Below are 20754 nucleotides of genomic sequence, written 5' to 3'. Positions count from 1 at the left end.
TACCACACAGCTACCACACAATTTGGTTAAATGTTTGTAAGATATCAGAAAGATGGGATGAGGTTGGCATGACTGGACTGTCTTTGATCATAAGTCTGCTTCATCACAGCTGACAGCATGAAAAAGTCTGTAAATGAAGCATGGCTAGGATGTTTGCAATATAAGTAGTGGTGGTGGTGGTGGTGGTGGAATAGTAAATGCTGCGGGGAGAGAGGGAGGGAGGGGTTATAGTGCAGTTTACCTGCAACTCTGATAACCCACCTCTTTCTTTCTTTTTTTTTTTTTCTAAACTGATATTAGAAAGAAAACTAGGTGTAGGGATGTGGTGTTATGAGACAGCCTCTCAAGAGAAAACCCATAATGAACATCTGTAAATAGACATAGGAGTATAGTGTAGCACTCAGAAGTGTTGCCTATTTGTTTGTTTGTTTATTTATTAGCAGAAATGGTCCACATTTTTGACTCAGAACTTTTAAGACTCCTGGCTTCCTTTTCTTTTTCATTGAATGACTGTCCTTCATTCCATCAGTCTATACTTTTTTTTTTTTTTTTTTTTTTTTTTTTTTTTGCAAAAGGTTGGGTGTTGTTTAAGTGATATTTGGCTGCTATTTTTTGCAGTATTGTGGATTGATAATATTTATTATGCCTTTTGCTAGGAAATCTAAGACAAATGTCTTTGGCAGGGACTGGTCCTTGTAGAGAGCTAATTTCTTCACTGTAGTCAGTGACCACATCATTCTCTATCAAATACTGTTGGACCCTGCTCTAACCTGGTTCTTTGTAATATAAATTTTGCAGTGCAGTTGGCATTTTTTATTGTAACCAAGTTTGCTTCACTTTTATTTCTAATTTTGTGAATGAAGGAATGAATATCACACAATCTGATTTCTCTTCTTCCTCTCTCAAACTTGTAGCCTTGTAATAGTCTCTACCTCCCCCCCTCTCTCTCTCTGCTGCTGCTTTTTCTTCTCCACCTTACAATGACGAAAGCTTGTGTTTTAAATGTCTTTGTAAAAGTATTTTAGTTGCTTTTTATTCATTTAGCTTTCATTCAGTTTTTTTCTTCCTTTTTTTTTGTTGTTGTTGTCATTTTACTTCACTTACAATTAATTAGCTTTGATTATGCTGTTTTAATTACCTTCTTATTCTTTTTAACAGTGAGCAAAAAAAAAAATAGCTATAGAGCAATTTTTTTCTTTTTTATGTCTACCATCTGTACTGTCAGCAAAAGCTGTTCTGTTGAGTTCTTTGTTTAGAAGCAGTAAGTTCTCTGTACAATGAGGTTGTGATTTAATATCAGTTCTTGACTTCTACATTTGAAGTCAATAGCACTAATCACCAATTGATGGATACCACTGATTAGAAATAGGAACGCAGGCTCGTGTGTTACAGCCATGTGGTTCTTGCTCTGATCTCACCTTGTTATTGTTAATGTCTTAGGAGTGGAGATTGGAAGCTGTGTGGAAACCCCATGTTGCACATGTGTGTGTATATCTTTCGCTAAGTGCTATCATTGAAAGATGTGCATATTGGCAGGAAACAGAAGAATTAGCGCTTTTGAATAAAGAATTCTCTGTATGAAATTTATTCCAAGTTGCACATATCCTTTGTCACTGTTGCCATCAGAAATACAGTAAATCCATGATTGATCGGATGGAAGCCTGCAGTCATCAGATGTAAAATAAACGAATAAAATACTTGACGTTTGGCTCCAGGTTGTGTGGTACATTATTTCTTGTATTCTATTGAAGGTTAGTGGTAGGGGTAAAAGTGACGTTTTCGGGGAGAATCCGGGTGTCAACAAAGATTAGTTGAACAGTCTATTTCGGAGAACTTTTGACTGAGAGAGGGCTGTTGCCCTTGGGGGCTGGAATAATTCTGGATCTGTGGAATTCCATGGACAGTTTTTTTTTTTGTGATGTTTTTTTTTTCTTAATTTTTTTACACAATTTATGTACCCTACCAAACATTGTGTTGAATACTGCCCTCTGTAATTTTCTCTTTGTCTTTGAGCCTTTTCTGGCTAATAAAGGAATTATTTTTATTATTGAGTGAGAGAGCAGTGCATGCCATCAAAGTGACACTGGGGTGCAAATATATGAACCCCAATGTACCCATCATGACTACCTGTAGTGTTATTTTCTGTATGTTGTATATATTTGTAAGTCCTGGTGTTTTTGTTATGTATTTGAATATTTTTTTATCATACCTAATGCACCTATGATAGGAATTGTTTCTGTTTTTAGATTTCACATTCGAGTTACCTCAAATGCAAATGCTGTCATGCAAGCGCTGGCTTTCATTTCCAATCTTCTGTGAGGACATGCTTGGTTTTATGGGGAAATATTACTTTACAGGCAAGAGTTAGTGACAAGAAGGACATCTGGCTGTAGAAAATCTGCCTCAGCAGATTCCATGTGACCCATGTGAGTTTGGAAAAGTGGACATTGAACTTAGCCCCAGAAATTGATAAAGTGATGATAGTCTCTTGTAGTCTGAGAAAGACGGTTCTGCAATTTCGTGCACAAAAGAATTGTTTATAGTGATCCAATATTTGTGCTGTACATCAGCTCCCTACCTCCATCAAATTGGTGTTGCCCTGAACAGGTGTACAGGTGTACCACACGTCAGGTGTTGGGAGTGATTGCAGAACTATGTGAGATGAAGTGTTTTGCTGAAGAACGCAATGCACCACCTGGTCCAGGATTTGAAACCACATTCTCATGATCATGAATACATCACTCTAACCACCAGGCTATGCTGGTTCACATGATTGATACCTGACAAAATACAAATGTTGATATAATTGACTATAACTGTTGACTAAAGGTGTTGTTGTTGTTGTTGTTGTTGTTGTTGCATATCTAAACCAGTCAAAGAATGCAAATATTTAAACCATTTGATACTTATTAATTCTGCTTAATTGTATTATTCAATTCTTTTTCTTTTTAATTTAGTTTTGTTGAGTTGGATTAGTGACAATTATTGAATTAGTATTTTGATGAAAAATAGGAATTTGCATGTTTTTTTTCTTTCTTTCCTATTTTTGTTTTAATTGGTGACAATCTTCGTCATAGGGTATATATCTGTTTGTGTGTCTGTATGTTTTGTTTCTGTGTGTGTGTGTGTGTGTGTGTGTGTGCGTGTGCATAGGCACACAAATAATCATGGGTATAGCATGGCTGAATGTTTAAAAAGTTTGCTTCTCAACCAAGAGACCCTGGTTTCAATCCCTCTTTGTGGGCAGATAGAAACGACAGAGATTTGTTGTAGTTTAGAGTAGCCATGGAGAAACTTTACCCCACAAGATTTTCTAACTGGCACATCAATGAAAAATTACCTTGAAGTTTTTTTTTACTAGTATGCCTACTTGTTGATGACCCATGTCTCTCTACAATATTCATCATTAAAACCTGCAAAGACTCGTGTGTGTGTGTGTGTGTGTGTGTGTGTGTGTGTGTGTGTATTTGTCTGAATAGCTAGTGGGGTGGCATCATTCAGATAACAGTGCAAGGAAGCACATTGTGACCAATGATGTATAATATTTGATAGTCGGATCAGTACAGTGATAAAAAGAAAATATTATCCTACAGACTGTAGACATGCTACACTATATTTAATGGCTTCATCAAAAATATTTTTGATGTTATTTATATGATAAAACATGTCTACAAGCTATAAAATATTCTTGATAAGTATAGTACACTCTGTGTGGCAACTGTTTGGAATCCTTTCTTGAATTTGGGATTAGATGTAACTATTTATATAATAATGCTGTTTGTATGTATGCATATGTAATGTTTTAACATCATCCTTGGTCTGGCTTTATCCTTTCATATACATTCTGTTACAATGTCTATTTCTTCAGATTATCAAGAAACAATGGTGTCGTTCATATGCCTTATCTAAAAAAATTAAATACTAGGTAAGGATTTCACTTTCTTTCTTTGTTTCTTGTTCATAATTTTTTTACCCTCTATATTTACTATCCTGTGTTACAACTGTGTTTGGGGTTTGAACTGGGTAGAGTAACTAGGTGGAGAGGGCGCCAAGCTTTATAACTGATGAGCCGTGTGTGTTTTATATATTTGGTTTGATTCTTAATGTTTAATTCTTTATGATGGGATTATATCTAAAATGGAAATGAATGTTGCAGGTGAAAGAAAAACTCCACAATATGGAATAAGTTGGTGTACCATGGCAATGAGAAAGCAATCTGACATTTGGACAAGTTCCTATCAGAAATACTGGCTCTCTTCCCTTCATTGTCTTCCCCTTGGTAGACTAACTTTATTCCAGTGAAGTTTTTGTACTTACCACTTGCCAATGCAGACTGTCTCTTATTTCCTTGTATTTTACTATTTAGCTTCAAAGACAGTAGGCTGGCTTCTCGTCCTCATTTATTTAATCACCTGAATCTACAGCTATGCAGTGTCTTGTGAAATCATTTGCTGTTATCAGGAGAACTAAATCATGGCAGTGATAAGCTATCGCTATAAAATAAACTCTAAATGGAATTGGTACTATGCTATGATGTAAAAAAGAAGTTAGTGTTTAAGGTGTGCGTGTAATTCTGCTGTTGGATACATGTAGTTTATGTAACAGTATTTTGATATCTGAATAGATAAAAATGGTGATCTTCAAATGACACACACAACTATAAATACACATGAAAGTCTTATCTGCTTGATCATTTGGACACAAGACCACCACCATCTGACTCCAACCCTTACTTGTTTCTCTGCAAGGAAGATACTTTGTTCTCATCTTTGCATGTCAAACAGATGCCAGATGTTTTGATTATGGGAGATGCAAACATCATTGTGGAAGTGGTGTTAATGCAGAAGCATCTACACACACACACACAACATCAGTCATGCATAAACTCTCTAAAAGAAGACTCCACTAAAAGGATGGACAGCAATTATAGATCAGTGACTAGTTGTCACTTTCAAAACTATACATTCTGCACAGGAATTTGGCAACACCACCTCCAGCCGAACAATTATTCTGTGTTGATGAAGGGAAATAACCTGGAAATCGCAGTACACAGATATTGTTTTGAGCTGAGTGGGGGTGCTAGATTCCCTTGTTCGAAAATATGAGGACACAGATCGTGTTGTATAGCCAGCTGGAGACAATGTCTCCTGCGGCTAAATTACAGCAACATTCGTCCTAAACCAGGACTGCCATGTTATGTTGGCAAATTATCTTTACTACAAGATGAAATATGTTATTTGAATTTTAATACAAAAAATGTTGGGGTCACATTAAATTCAAGATTTCGTTGTTCTCGAGTCAATAGAGTAAGTCTTATCAATCAAGAGCAGGTGTAGTCCAACAAGTTTCCATGCTGTTCCTACCTTTACTCAAGTTCACTCACATGTTTTCGGTTGACCTGTTGTAGAAACCTGAATCCCAGTCACATTATGGCTTCAAACTTGGGAAGTATCTAATTCTTAAGCAGATGGCCATACCTTTGCTACACTGAAGAGAACTGAAGAAAGTTATGTGGCGATGGTGTTAAGAAAGTAGTATTATCCCAGGGAGGTAAAGATGGTTATGTTACTAAATTGAAATGCATGTTCAAACCTTGCTTCAGTCAACCTCAAATAAATACCACTTACTGCAGCACATATAGGCACACACATTCACTGCAAAAGGATATGTATATTGATTTTCCCCTCACAAATGCTTCCACATGTTAGTCATCAATAAGTAGCATCTTTTCTAGAAGACCAAAGACAGACAATGAGCTTATAGAAAGACATTACTAAAACTTTTAATTTAATTACTTTCTGTAATTGATTCTCTCCAGTTTGCTAACGTGGTATTTAGACAGACTTTCAGCATCTTGTATCAATTAGATTATTTTACTTAATTCAACCCATCTTCTTTTTCCCTCTCAAATTGAGCGTGTGCTTCTGTTTGGCCCAATATTTTATCATCAACATCAGCAATGTTCACTTCAGTGGGATTTGAACTTGGAATATAAAAAGCCAGAAAAATACTGCAATGCTAATAATTTTGCTGAAGTAACACAAACAACAACAAAAATATGTTTTCTTTTATTCATTTCAGTCATTTGACTGCAGCCATGCTGGAGCACTGCCTTTAGTCGAGCAAATCGACCCCAGGACTTATTCTCTGTAAGCCTAGTACTTATTCTATCGTTACAGAGATGTAAACACACCAGCATCGGTTGTCAAGCGATGTTGGGGGGACAGACACAAACACACACACACACACACACACACACACACACACACACACAGATATACGACGGGCTTCTTTCAGTTTCTGTCTACCAAATCTACTCACAAGGCATTGGTTGGCCCAAGGCTATAGTAGAAGACACTTGCCCAAGGTGCCATGCAGTGGGGCTGAACCCGGAACCATGTGGTTGATAAGCAAGCTACTTACCACACAGCCACTCCTGCTATGTATTTAATTTAAAAATTTTCTGCTGGTATTTCGGCACTGAGTTGGCAGAATTATTAGCAAACCAAACAGATTGCTTCATGATATTTCTTCTGGCGCTTTATGTTCTGAGTTCAAACTCTGCCGAGGTTGACTTTGCCTTTCATCCTTTCAAGGTCATTGAAATAAGTGCAAATTGAATCCTGGGGTTGATGTAATGACTCTTTCCCTCCCTCAAAATTTCTTGTGACTGTATTACAAAGGATTATTTGATATGGAAATCATTTTAAATAATGTAATTTTTGTGCAAAGTGTCCTGATCGAATATTTGCAAGTGATCTATAGATTTTGCACAGTAGGAGTCCTACTTCAATCTAACCTGTCACGTTAGTTTTGTCTGGTGTAGATTAAATGCAAGATAATTTAATTGCCACACATGACATCTAGTGTTACATTAGATTGAAGTATGATAGTCACTGCGCTAGAGCTGTAGGTCACTTGTAAGTATTCATTCAGGTGATCTGTGTTGCTAAGATTGTGTCTTTACCTTTTCTTAAATATAACACCATTGTTACCCCAAACCCAAGTGAAATACTGTTTAGAGTGTGTGTGTGTGTGTGTGTGTATTTTGTGTTAGTCTGTTTGAGGTGTGGGGAGAGGGAGAGAGTGTCAGTGATATTTAGATGATGTTATAATACTGTTTTAGTGTTTAGTTGAGGTTGCTAGTAATTCATGTGAGTGTTTGGATATTAACTGCAAGAGTTGGGCTATCAGATTATAACCATGAATTATGTCTCTTGGTATGTCTGGGAATAGTTTTGCACTTTCTAATATCTTCTAATCAGTTGTTAGTGGAGTTTCTTTCTCAGGTTTGCTTTTGTAGACTTACAACAACAAAAGATAATGAAGTAGAGCAGATTGCTTTTGTCCAGCCTTAGATGTGTTTTCTTCAGTTTTCAGATTTAGAATTTAAAATGTGTGGTGCCATTTGATAGGTGATTTCTTGAGGGTGATTTCACTGTTCACAGAGGCAAGGACTAATGACCGACACCGTCAAGCCTAGTGAAATCGTAGTCATGGCTGATGCTGGTGTCGTGTAACTGGCACCTGCGCTGGTGGCATGTAAAGAGGACCTTTCGAGCGCTGGACCTCAGGGAGGCAAAGTGGCTGACTTCCTTTTGAGCTTTGGACCTCAGGGAGACAAAGTGGCTGAGTTCCTTTTGAGCTTTGGACCTCAGGGAGACAAAGTGGCTGAGTTCCTTTCAAGCGTTGGGCCTCACAGAAGCAATGATCAAGACCTTTGGCATTATGTCATGTTTGAGAAGAAGATCCATCAAGCTGAGCAAAATCGCAGTGGTGGCAGATACTGGTGTCATGTAAATGGCACCCATGCTGATCAAATGTAAAAGCACTCGTTACACTCTTGGAGTGGTTGGCGTAGAAACCATGCCAAATCAGACTGGTGTCTGGTGCAGCCTTCCAGCTTATGAGCCCTGGTCAAATCATCCAACCCATATCAGCATGGACAATGGACGTTAAATGATGAGGAGGAGGATTTAAACTTATGTGAATACATTGAAGCTTCAATGTGTGTGTGTGTGTGTGTGTGTGTGTGTGTGTGTGTGTGTGTGTCCGTCCATTCAAATTCCATTCAAGTCAATTCTATGGCACTGATTTCAAGAATTTGTGCCTTCTATCATGGCTTCAGTTTGAATCAAGCCTTGTGGATGAAGTTTAGAACATGAAAACTGTGCAGAAGCCTATTAGATGAACTGTACTGTAACTTGTGTAGTAGACTGTCATATGTTTAGCATCACCAACAACCTTGAGCCGGGTAGATTTTAAGCATTTGCATTAAGTCTTTTAGTCTAAGGATGACTTAATATTTTCATTGACTACTTTTTGCTGCACAAACCAAAGAATTATATTGTTTTTCTTCCTTTTCCATATTAGCTCTAGAAGTCATGCTGCCTCTTGGATGGGCTGCTCTTGTATTTTGAAGATTCAGCCTTGTTGCAGGTCTGAAATTCCAGCAACTATTATTAACTTTATTGGCTTAAGATAGGTATTTGGCAGTGTTCCTCAAGGGTCTCAGTGAAGCATCTCTAAAACCTGTGGGATTCTGGAGAACTACATCTCAGTCTTTAGAAACTTTTATCTTGAGTTCAATTGTTGTGTAAAGACAGAAAATTGAAACAACAGTTGCTTTGACATCATCACTGAAGTTCACCAAGGGCACACTCTGTCACAATTCCTTTCTTTTAATCATGGATTTCATCACCAAAAACAAAAAAAAAAAGAAAAGAAGACAAAGCAGTCAGTTGTAAAGAATTGATTAATAGGTAGAAAAATTAGAGATGGTTTTGTATTGTATTATTGGCAGGATTTAGAGACAGTCTGCTTGAGCTGACTCAACTCCAGAGTAAAGTGGCAAGAAAACTGAACTGGAAAGGAACACGAAAAAAGACAAAGGCCATGAAGAATAGTGGGGGAAAGTTTGATAGCTGAAGATCTTCATTGTTGAAGTTACGAACCTATCTGCATACTTTAGCAGTGTTCTGTGATAATAGAGATGCTGGAACTGATTTCAGTTGCAGAATTAGAATCGCACAATAGCAATAGTTTTACAAATGTACAAAATCTGGTTCTATGAACAGCCATGATACCAACAGCAAGATTCACTAGCACAATATCCAGTGTACTACCAATGGTGCTTATTTTGCAAGTGAAATGTGGAAGAAAACTGAATGTCTTTCAAGAAATGTGTTTAAGGAAAATCTTGAGAATTACTGTAAGCATTTTAGAAATTAAGAAAGTCTTAAGAAGAGCATCATTATGAAACTTTCAAAACATAATATCAGAACAAAGAATCTGTCTGTCTGTCTGGTGACATCTTGAGGAAGCTAGAGCATTGGGTGTGCAATAGTAGCCCTGAGAAGGAAACCCAACAATAGGGAAAATGAGGAAGAGCTGAAAGGCTCTCAAGTGACACTGGGGAAACAGAAACATATTAACTCCTCGGAAATACTAGAGGAGAGACAATTGCCATTTGATGAGGATGGACTCAGTGAAAAGCAACATGGTAAAAGGTAATCCAGAATCTATCAGTTCAATAACTGTTTGGTTTTCATGCTTCTACTTGAAAATGTGTGAATAAACAATGGAAGATGTGTTTGGTATGTTTCTGTGCATGTGTGTATGTTCTTTTGTGAAGTTTCATGTAAATACTTGCTCTGAGTATTGAATATATTTTGGTAGCAAGTTTGAGGTATTTTGTCTTTGCCTTCTGATTAGTCTTACTATGATTAACAAACCTATTGATTGATTCAAATCTAGGTGTGTATATGTATGTGTGTGTGTGTGTATGTGTCTTTGTTACTGTTACTAAATTACTGTTTTTCTGGCTCCCATATCTTTACATCATATAAAAACAGTCAAACTTAGTGTCCAGCTTTTTGTCTTCATTTTCTTTTCCTTCTTATTTTGTTTTAGTTTGTATTTTCCATTCAGTTTTACTTTCCCCAAACATCATCATCATCATAATACCTGGCAAGCAGGCACACACTTTCTCTTAGATATATTTTCTCTTAGATATATTTTCTCTTAGATATATTTTCTCTTCCGTAAAGATGTTCTCCACATCTCGTTTATTTTCTCTTTGTATTTCTACACTTAACTCAAACTCGCCTTCTTTTCCTCAATGAGCCACATGACTAATTACTTTTAAATTCAGATCCACTTAGTAATATTAAAATGTTAATTACCATGTAAGTGTGCCAAGCAAACCACACCTTTTACACACACTAAGACACACCTTATTCCTTTGGGACTGAACATGTAAACATTATATCACTATTTATTCTATTCTGAATCACTGATTTATTTCACTGTCTTGAGTATATTGTGTTGGAAGTGCCAAACCTGTAGGTGCCACCTGCCCACCACAGTGATTAACAAATTACTGGCTTTTTTTTTCTTTCTGGGAATGTATTTACTTTATTATTACTTGATTTTTTTTTTTTTTCCTCTCAATTTTAGTTATTTTATATTTTTTTTGCATCAAGATTCCATTGAAATGACTGTTTTATTTTATTTATAAGTTTTCTTTGTTGTTCTGGAACAGTCAAAAATGATCTCTGCTCACATAGACTTTGTTGTATCATGTATATACTCGTCTGTTTTGATGAACTCTTTGCTGAGACAGCACAATGTTTGTTCCTCTGAGCAAGATATTTAATTGGTGAGCGTGCTCAATAAGCTCAACAAGTAATCAGTGCTATGACTTTTTGTCAATTAAGACAAACAAGAATAATGAACTTCAATACACCACATTAAAAAAAATGGGAATATTTACAAGTTATTTCACAAGAGTTGGTGACTTTTTTACCTCATCAGCCACTGTTGAACTTAAGACATTTTTTCAGCATCATGAGTGATTAGTCTATAAGTTAAGCAAAGAAGGAGAAAGGAACATAATAGTTACTTTGTGTATCAATGAGAAATAATAATAAAGTGAGTGAAGGGAACCCTCAATATATGCCAACTTATACTAGGGAGGTGTGTAAGGTGGGATGCGTAAATACATGCCAGGAGATATTTAGTAGGTACACACACGCAGAGGAACTTGGGTGTAAACTTAGTACGATTTTATTTGATTTAAATAACAAACAGACATGTTCTGCAGTTGTCAGCCTGTTTTGAGAATTGATTGAATAGAAGAAAACTGTGGGAAAGGCTCATAGTATTATCATCAACATATTTCTTTGTATTTCTACTTCCTTGTTCTCTCAATGCTTTTATCCAACTACAAGCTCACTATTGAGCTGCATCACCCCAGATCATGCATTTGGTACTTTGGCCAATCCTTTCTTTTCAAAATTGCTCTTCTTTAGAACTTCTCCACTTGTTAACGCAATTGCTGTAATGCAGTAGACTTTTCCTTTCCCCTTTCTGTGGGGTGGGGAATGGGATAGAATAAATTACCAATCAAATGTTTAGTGCTGATATAATTTGGTTGTTCTTTCACACCAAAGTTTGTAGTGGACTTATGCCTGTGTTGTAAATTGTAGTTGTTATTATCCTGGTTGTTAGATTACCAGAAATACTAGTGTCATTAATTAAATAATTAGCAATTTTGGCAGGCTAATGAGGGAGCCTGTTCATGGTCACAGTTTCTGCTACAAGTAGCAGTTAAATCCTTGTTAAACCTCACCCTATCATCTTTAATAAGGAAATAACACAGTGGATAAAGTAGTCTAAGACATACCCCTAAAAGGTCTGATTGGTCATGTCTGGAATGCCTTTCATTATAGACTGTTCAATTAAGGATTGACCTACGGCCAAACAATAACAATAATATTATTTTAAATCTGCTCAAATCTTGCTGTAGTTCACATCACCTTAAAATAGGTTCCAATACTATTGGTGTCTTATGATTGGATAAAAAGTCAATCATTGAAGAGGAAGAAATATAGTGAAATGGAATTAATTCTTAGTATTTTATTGTTGAAGAAGAGAAACAGAGAGGAGTTCATTTTGATGTGTGATGGAGTGTATGGTTTATGCAATTTATTTCAATGTCTTAAGCTTTGACTTCAAATTGTGTTGGAATTCACATAACTGACCATCTGTAGTTATTTAAATAAGTACCTGCTATACACATGGGTTCTTTTAATTGACTATACTCATGTCATACAAATTTGATGTGGTACCTAATGAAAAGATTACATTGCTCTATCTCTTGCTGGCTTAACTCTGAAGTATTTGGTCACAGCCTGCAATAGGAACAACTCTTGTTAATAAAGTGTTTCCTTAGGTCACAGTGCTGAAGTGAAGTTCTGTTGGCCTACGACATGTTAAAAGTGATTCTTATCATTGTTTCATTTAACCTTTTGGCAATTAAACTAGCCACATTTGGCTCAAATATTTTACCTGTTTATGCAAATGACCTTATGGTTTGTAATACTAACTTAAGGAAACCTGCCAGTCACCTATTCTCCTACACACTAGTCAGGTTGATTACATCCTCGTCAGGAAACAGGAAAGACGGCTACTTATAAATGTCAAAACCTTCCCAGGTGAAGAATGCACCCCACAACATAGTTTAGTAGTTAGTGACTTCAGGATCAGGGCTAAATGGATGCCCAGAAGACAACCAGCATGGAGAAGAAGGGTCTGGAAGCTTAAGGATCCTGTGAATGGACAGACATTTAGAGACGTATTACTTGAAGCTTTTGACAAAATAGAGGAGGATATGGCATTACATAATGTGGAAGACAACTGGAGGTTCGTATGGGACAATCTATTGAGGGCTACTGACTAGATCAGTGGATGGTGCAAAGTCCCCTCTTGACCTAAGGTAATGTGGTGGTGGGACAATGTAGTTGACAGGGCCATTAGGGAAAAGAAACAGGTAACTAAAGATCATTTAATGTATTTATTTTGGCACAAAGCCAGCAGTTTCGGGGAGGAAGTAAATCAATTACATGAACCTCAATGCTCAACTGGTATTTATTTTATCAACCCTGAAGAAATGAAAGGCAAAGTTGACCTTGGTGGAATTTGAACTCAGAACACAAAGCTGGATGAAATTCTGCTAAGCATTTTGCTTGGCATGCTAACAACTTTGCCAGTTTGCTGTTCTGTTTAGAGAATATAATAATGGCCACCATTTTCAAGCTTGTTGTTTTGTATTGAATTTCTTGTCTTATACCTGAGTGAAATCTATAATATGATTTTAAGAACTCTCATTTGAAACATTTTTAAAGAGTTAATATTTCATCTCAAGTTTATTGTTTCTGTCTTTGGATTTCTGTCTTTGGATTTCTGTCTTTGGATTTCTGTCTTTGGATTTCTGTCTTTGGATTTCTGTCTTTGGATTTCTGTCTTTGGATTTCTGTCTTTGGATTTCTGTCTTTGGATTTCTGTCTTTGGATTTCTGTCTTTGGATTTCTGTCTTTGGATTTCTGTCTTTGGATTTCTGTCTTTGGATTTCTGTCTTTGGATTTCTGTCTTTGGATTTCTGTCTTTGGATTTCTTCTTTCAAAGTGTTTGTTTATGCATGGAAATTATTTCATAATGTTTACAATTTATATTTTTCAGGTTAAGAATTTGTGGTAGAATTCTTTTTTATTCTGTACCAATGAAATCTAGCGATGATCTCTTTGGAATACATTTGATTTAAACATTCTTCGATTCTGTCAGCCAACAGCATCATTTAAAGAGTGAAAGAGAAAGCAAAAGAGAAAATGACTGACTCGGCTGACATGTTGGATTTGTACCTGGATGATGTTGACGTTTGTCCGACTCCTAGTCTCTTGGATGGAGTCTCTGACGATAATGGTGTGCTCTCCCCGGGATTAGAACATGGCTTGTCTTCAGCACTTGCTCAGGATGACCCATTACAGCAGTCACCATTTAGCCAGATATCTGGCCTGGCCTCATCGACACAGTTCGATTTCAGTCAGTTTGTTACCCCCAAGCTTCATCACATCAGCGATCCATCCCTAGGGGGTAGTCAGAACTTAATTGGCCAGACACCTCCTCACCAATCATTAGGGAACTCTAACCCACTTCTCCAGACTGCTAATCAGTACAACACATTTAATATCACTACTGGCCAAGTCATACAACAACAACAGCAGCAGCAGCAACAACAACAACAGCAACAGCAACAACAACTTGATTTAGTCCAAAATTCTGTCTGGAATACGGCATCACAGGCCAGCAACTGTTTCTTACAAACCACCCAACAGACTCAAGTATCGATGGAAGAGGTGCCGCAAGACAATGCTAATACTACCAACCTGAATACATCGACATACTTAACACATCACGACTATGCGTTGCCAGCCACGCAGCAACCACTGGCTCGGCTCTCTCACTTCCCGGACAATGCTGACCCATCCAATCAAGCCTCGTTGCTCTCAGCAACACTTCAGTCTACTTCCACACCTTCTAACCCACTTCTTAGCACTGTGCCTATCACTGCAACAAATGTTGCAAACTCTCTTAACCACATACAACAACAACAACAACAACAGCAGCAACAGCAGCAGCAGCAACAAACATTGTTTCCTTCAAACTCTCAGGTAGCTCTTGCTGCATCTGACATTACAGTAAACAGTTACAGTACTATTCCCTCACAACAACTGCCTCATACTTTTAGTCAGACAGACTTCCTGGACACCACAGCCCATAATACTCAACAGTTACTGCAGCAGCAGCAACAACAACAACAGCAGCAGCAGCAACAACAACAACAGTTACTGCAACAGCAGCAGCCACTACAGCAACAAGTATGCAATGGACCAGCTATGTTGACCTCAGGGACCAGCCAGCAGCAAGTGGTGGTCAGTAACACGGCAGCTAGTAACATTGTCCAACAATATACGTTCCCTACAATCCGAAATCAGTCATTGCAACCATCATCACAGCCTGCCAGTGGATCTCAGTCTATTGTGACGACAGACCAGTTGAGTCACTTTGACTCTGGCCATGCTACCGTGCAGCAAAACGCTCAGTATCAGGCCACTGAGCTGCAGCCACAACAAGCGCAACAGCAGTGCGTTAGTCTAGCCACAATAGCATCTTCACCGAGGACTGCACCACCACCATCTCAGTCAGGACTGGATCACATCACCAACCCAACTCAAATAACTTTCAAACAGGCCAGCTTCCAGCAGCTGGAACAGTTAGTAAGTAATAGCTTAAATTCCAATTTACAAAATCCTCAAAGCAATTCCACTAGCAACATCATAATGCAAGCGCCGTTGCTAGGCAACCAGGTTGATGCAACAGTTACTTTGGCCCAAACTACACCAGTGTCAAACATTACTACTTACGTTACGAATGGTTTCCAAGGAACCGCTTCGAGCAGTATCGGAAACAGCTCCATGCCAACTGTCACCAGCAGCACCACAGCTGTCACCACCAAGTTAAACCGGTCTATTGGATTAGTATTAAATGCTGCAAATCTACAGGTATGCAGTGCTTTAGGGCCTAATCAATCGAAATGTGTGATTATCCCTTGTACACCAGCAACTGCTCAGACAACAAATAACCAACAACAACAACAACAACAAATTCAGATATCTGACAATGGTACACAGCTCCGGGCTGTGCCTTCTTCTACCACAACTACATACAGTAATATTGTTAAAATTCAACCTCATGGTCAGTTAGGTAAAGGGCAGCAAATTCATTTGATACGAACTGGCCAATCAGGCCAGGTGTTGCAGATTCAAACACAGGCCCCATCTCAAACAGCATTGCCTTTAAACCAATTATTGACTTCAAATCTTGCCCAATTGGTCACAACTGATCAAGTGGGTTCAACCTCGGATGTTAACCTTCAGGCTACTACCCTCACCAATCGCATTGGACAACCCATTCAATTGGCAACTGTGAACTCACAACAGCCTGTAGCATCACAGCCAACGTCCATTGTGCTCACAACAACACCTCAAGCTATTTTTACCCCTGCAAGAGTAAGATATGTTTTCTGTTTTTTCCTCTATTCTTATTGCTTCTCCTCCTCTTCACACACTCTTCATCTTTTTTTCCCTATTCTCTCTTTCTCTTTTCCTTTCTCTTCTTTTTTTCTTTATTTCTTTCGGTATTTTTATATATTTTATTTCACATTTTTACACTTTGTCACTTGTTTTCTTTCAGCTCAGACAGGGATCTTATTAAGGATATTTGTATGGGAATTTGTCTTTAAAAACTAAAGGACTTTCCAGTTGGATGCTCTTTCACAAATTCTAACTGTAAACTAATAATATAAAAAAATATGTGTACACACACACACTGCTTTGTTTTATTACATATGTTTACAAATAATGCAGATAAAAAAAACAAAGTACATATAATTACATGCAACAAGTGTGTGGATATAGGAAGCTGTAACATTCATCCCTTTTCTAAAGGAATTAAAAGCACTGTTGAGCTGTTTCAGCCCCAAATAGAAATGTGTCTTCACTGGCCCACATTAACATACACCTGGGGTAGTCATTCATTAGGACTTGATGCAAAATGCTTTGAGACGTTTGCTCAGGGTTTCTGTGCTTTTGGTTCAAACCTCACAGCAGTCAGTTTTGCTTTCAAAGTCATCTTGAATGCTTGGCATGACAGATTGTTACAGAAAGTTCAAGTAAATGGGACCAGTGCCATTACTGTCACAAAGGAATGCTCCAATTAGTCCTTTTGATGTTAAACCTCACCCCCCACCATACTCTAAGTCCTGGTAAATTAACATGATGTTCTTCTATGATATACAGATTCTCAGGTCCTCAATAGGTGCATCTGCAATGGTTAATCAAGCCGTTTCATTTCAATGTAGTCTCATCACGCCAATCTTTGTTAGAAAGTGTGCATTCTCTACACATTTCGCCACCTACCACTCACAAAATTCCATTCTTCAGTTTGGATCTTCTTCAAGGAAAGCACGGACTATTCTTGGAATGTAACCTTTTCCAACGGCAGCACTTCAGAATACTATTGATGCTTGATTTTGAAATGCCTATCTAACAACTTGGCTTGCTGCTCATATTTTCTTGAATTCTGCCAACACATTTCTAATACCTGCCCTTTTTTGCTTTGTGGGGCTCTTCAATGTCCATGGCTTTCAGGAACATTTCTTGTGGCCATTCTGAACACTTCCGTCTGCTCCAGACTTATCTCTAATTCAAGGGATGGTAAGCCACCATCGGCAGATCTGCTTGAAATTCCCTCTTAAACTGACTTTGCACTTTGTGGGTTTTTAGACCTCCAGTTGCTACTTCAGGATAAATTTTAGACTGGCTCCTTTCAATATTTTTAATGGGTTAAGTTTTAAAAATGGAGTTATTAGCCATTCAAGTGTGTTTACATTTTGTTTCCTGATCACATAGTTCTGGGTTCAGTCCCATTGCATGGCATCTTGGGTAAATGTTTTATACTATAGCCCAGGGCCAATTAAAGCCTTATAAGTGGATTTGGTAGATGGAAACTGAAAGAAGTCCCTTATATATATATGTGTGTGTGTGTGTGTTTGCATGTTACTATCTCCTTGCCTTGATATTGCATAATAATTGTAAACAGGTGTCTCTGTCATGCAAGCAGTGTCCTTTGTTTCCAATCTTCCATGAAAATGTGTCTGGTCATGAGGAAAAATTACCTTATTTGGAAATAGGTATGGGTTAGTGACAAGAAGGGCATCCAACTGTTGAAAATTTGCCTCAACAAATTCTGCCTTATCTCTGTGATGATGTTGCAGATGATGATATATGCTTTTTTTTTTTGGTTTTAGTTAATTAAACAGCATCTATTTTTGGGAACTACACACACACACACACACACACACACACACACACACACACACACTGTTTATTCCATAATGACACTGAGAATAAGCAATTTTTATTATTTTTCTGTGATGTTTATTATTATCATTATTTATATTGAACTTGTATTTACATCAGAAATCCTTGAATATTACTTGACATGAATTCAGAAGAAACAGTTGATACATATTGACTGAGATTTATGAATTAGGCATTAAAATAAATGTTTTGGATTTGAATAACCTTGATTGGTTGATTGATTGTTTAATATAAAAACTACTTGAGGTTATGTTTTGTTTTTGAATTAAAGGTTTCTTTATTCTCTTTTCATCAGACAATCCAAGTAAGCAATGCCAACAGTCTAGTGCCTTCTCAGCTACAGCCTGGAACCACTGCTAAAGTGATGACTGTAGCTAAGTCTTCTGTCCCTTCTTCAGCAACCGGTGTTCCCATAGGTCAGCAGACATTTATGATAACATCTGCTTCAGGTGCATTGTCCAAATTGCAAGCCAGTGGTGGCACTGTTGAGGTGACCAGTGTCAGTACACCAAAAACACAACCACGGACGAAAGTAATTAGCTTGACGGTGAGACCATCGACAAATAAAGCGTCTACATCAACATCCACGTCGACGTCGACGTTGACAACACCTAAGCCTGAGAGAAAGCGAAACACAACTTCAAAGAGCAAGAAAAAGACGTACAAAACTCCTCAGGACAAGGCTGATGAAATAATTGCACAAGCTCTGGTGGATGCTCAGCAGAAAGGGATTACTCAGATACCACGTGTGGTCCGTGTTGCTGGAGCTACCTCTGACAAGAAAGAAGACTCAGCTGAAAAGTTGGAGAAACCCAAAAAGAAACGGGAACGTAAGCCGAAAGTTCCGAAAGAGAGAAAACTTAAATCAGGGAAAAGGTCTAAAGCTGCGAAGAAGAAACGGTAAGTTCTGTAACTCTTTGAATTAACGTCTCCTCTATCTCTAATTTATAAATCTATCAATCTCTTATATATACATTCACACGTGTGTGTATACATATAGATGTTATATAATATTATATATATACACAAAATACATGCTATATGGAAAGTTTTACTCAAAAGTTGGTGACATTCTGTTCTCTAAATAGTTTTTTTTTTTTTTAAATAGCTAATAACTTTAAAAAAAATCTTTCTTTAAATATGAGGGTGAGTCAAAAAGTAATGCCATTTTGTTTAGGACAGGTATAATTACCAACACAGGAACATGTGTCATACATCAAAATGAAGCTGGTCCTCTGTGGATCACATCCCTACTTCTCAACAAATTTAGCACCTTCAGACTATCATTTCTTCGGCCCCATGAAAGAGGTTTGAGAGGCAAACATTATTCCAGGTTTTCCTATTTCATTGATATCTTTTATCATAAATTTATATAATACCAGCCTAATAACAAAAAAGTTATTTTAATAAACTCTTCTACAAATACTTGATTATTTAAGACAAATTGATCTGGTTTGTGAATTTCATTAGAAAATATTATTCTGAAAGAGTTAATCAGGTCAAGCTTGCCTTTCATTCTTTTAGGGGCTCAGTAAAATAGGGTATCAGCCAAATACCACCTTTGGATGCTGTTCTTCTTTAAGTTTCTCATCTCATGTTGTTTTCTCCAGTGTGAAAAAAGACCATTGCATGAGCCAAGGAGTGGCTTATTATATATGGTTGGCTGATCTGCGAGAAATAATAACCAAATCTTACTTCAATCACACCATATCAGCTTTTGCAAGTAAAATGAAAAGACAATGGATAATGTGGTTCTAATCCAGCAAATCAGATTTGCTGAGTTGTGGAGCCTACACACCATATTCTATCTTAAAAACACTGTAATATTTGTTCTTGATGAACACAACACAACTTATTGTGAACCAGTAAGGGAGCCCCTTTGAAGTTGCTCAACCTGCTAGAAATAGCAAGCTAATTCCCTCAAATTACCCTTTCATCTGAACAAATACACAAAGACATGTTGGTTGACGTAGTCATTACTGAAATATTATAGGTCTTAGGTTTACTCAACCAAGATAGATTGGAACTAAACAATGCTAAATTTTATTCGAACCACAACTTAATAAATTGTGAGCCTGAAACCTTAACTGGATGGAATCAGATTTGACTGACTTTTGGTAGATTTTCTTGTTGTTTTCTTTTGAAATATCTGTAGAACTTTGCCACTGTTCATGGTTTGTTCTTTGATTATGTTTTATTAACACTGGTGGAAACTTTCTCAGCTGGTGACGTGTCTGGTTATGTAGAGAGAGTGTGAGAGTAAACTGTTTGGAATGAATGAGTTTCTACTTTCTTAAGAGTTCTTGCTGCCTAAATGGTTATGTTCAATAAATAAGACGAATGGCTGTGATGGAAAATCCAAAGACAAGAGAACAGTTTTCTTAACTAAAATGAATGCAGCCATTTAAGAAGCCTTTATGAGGACACAAAAGGTTCTCTTTCTGCTTCTGGTTGCAGAGAGTTTGGCTTTGATCTGTGACTTGTTTCAATTTAGAAAATCAGAAGTTTTACTACTCAAACACTTTGAATGATGCACTTTCTCATGGGTTGGTTTTAACACACACACAACACTGTCTTGACTGGGTTTCAACTTGAAATATTCTTTCAACAATGTACAGTTTCAGTGCTCTTATTTACTGTCTTTCAGCAAAGTGTGTGTGTGTGTGTGTGTTATCCACAGCTTATTTTACCAAAAATAAAGTTTATCATTAAGTCTGTGTCATCTTGCCGTCTTTTCGCTTCTTCAGAAAAGTGAAACCAATTTTGCGAAAGAAAAAGCAGACTGGATCTGATAACTCCGACATGGAAGTAACACCACCACCGTCACCAAAAGGAGATACTGATAGTTCGGTCCAGGTAAGTTCATAACGATCACATTATTTAGTTTTCAGATAGTTACCTGGAAATGACAGCTGACCTTATTTGGAACTAAGAACCAAAAGCAGTCTCATCACTGAGACTGTCCTATGTTACT

General features: G+C 37.4%; 1 protein-coding gene across 3 annotated transcripts in view; it reads left to right on the top strand.

Moving 5' to 3' along the window:
- Positions 1–3866: 3866 nt before the first annotated feature.
- Positions 3867–20754, top strand: part of LOC106872482 (chromodomain-helicase-DNA-binding protein 8) — a 99063-nt gene continuing 82175 nt past the window's right edge. For all 3 annotated transcript variants that reach the window (XM_052974037.1, XM_052974038.1, XM_052974036.1), the window contains exons 1-4: positions 3867–3925; positions 13522–15908; positions 18076–18680; positions 20528–20636. In XM_052974037.1, the coding sequence (XP_052829997.1) occupies positions 13668–15908; positions 18076–18680; positions 20528–20636 (2955 nt within the window). In that variant the 5' untranslated portion in view covers positions 3867–3925; positions 13522–13667. The remainder of the gene's footprint in view (positions 3926–13521; positions 15909–18075; positions 18681–20527; positions 20637–20754) is intronic.

The sequence above is a fragment of the Octopus bimaculoides genome, chromosome 17, assembly GCF_001194135.2.
Source record: "Octopus bimaculoides isolate UCB-OBI-ISO-001 chromosome 17, ASM119413v2, whole genome shotgun sequence".
Lineage (NCBI taxonomy): Eukaryota > Metazoa > Mollusca > Cephalopoda > Octopoda > Octopodidae > Octopus > Octopus bimaculoides.
This window is presented reverse-complemented; position numbering and strand designations above follow the sequence as displayed.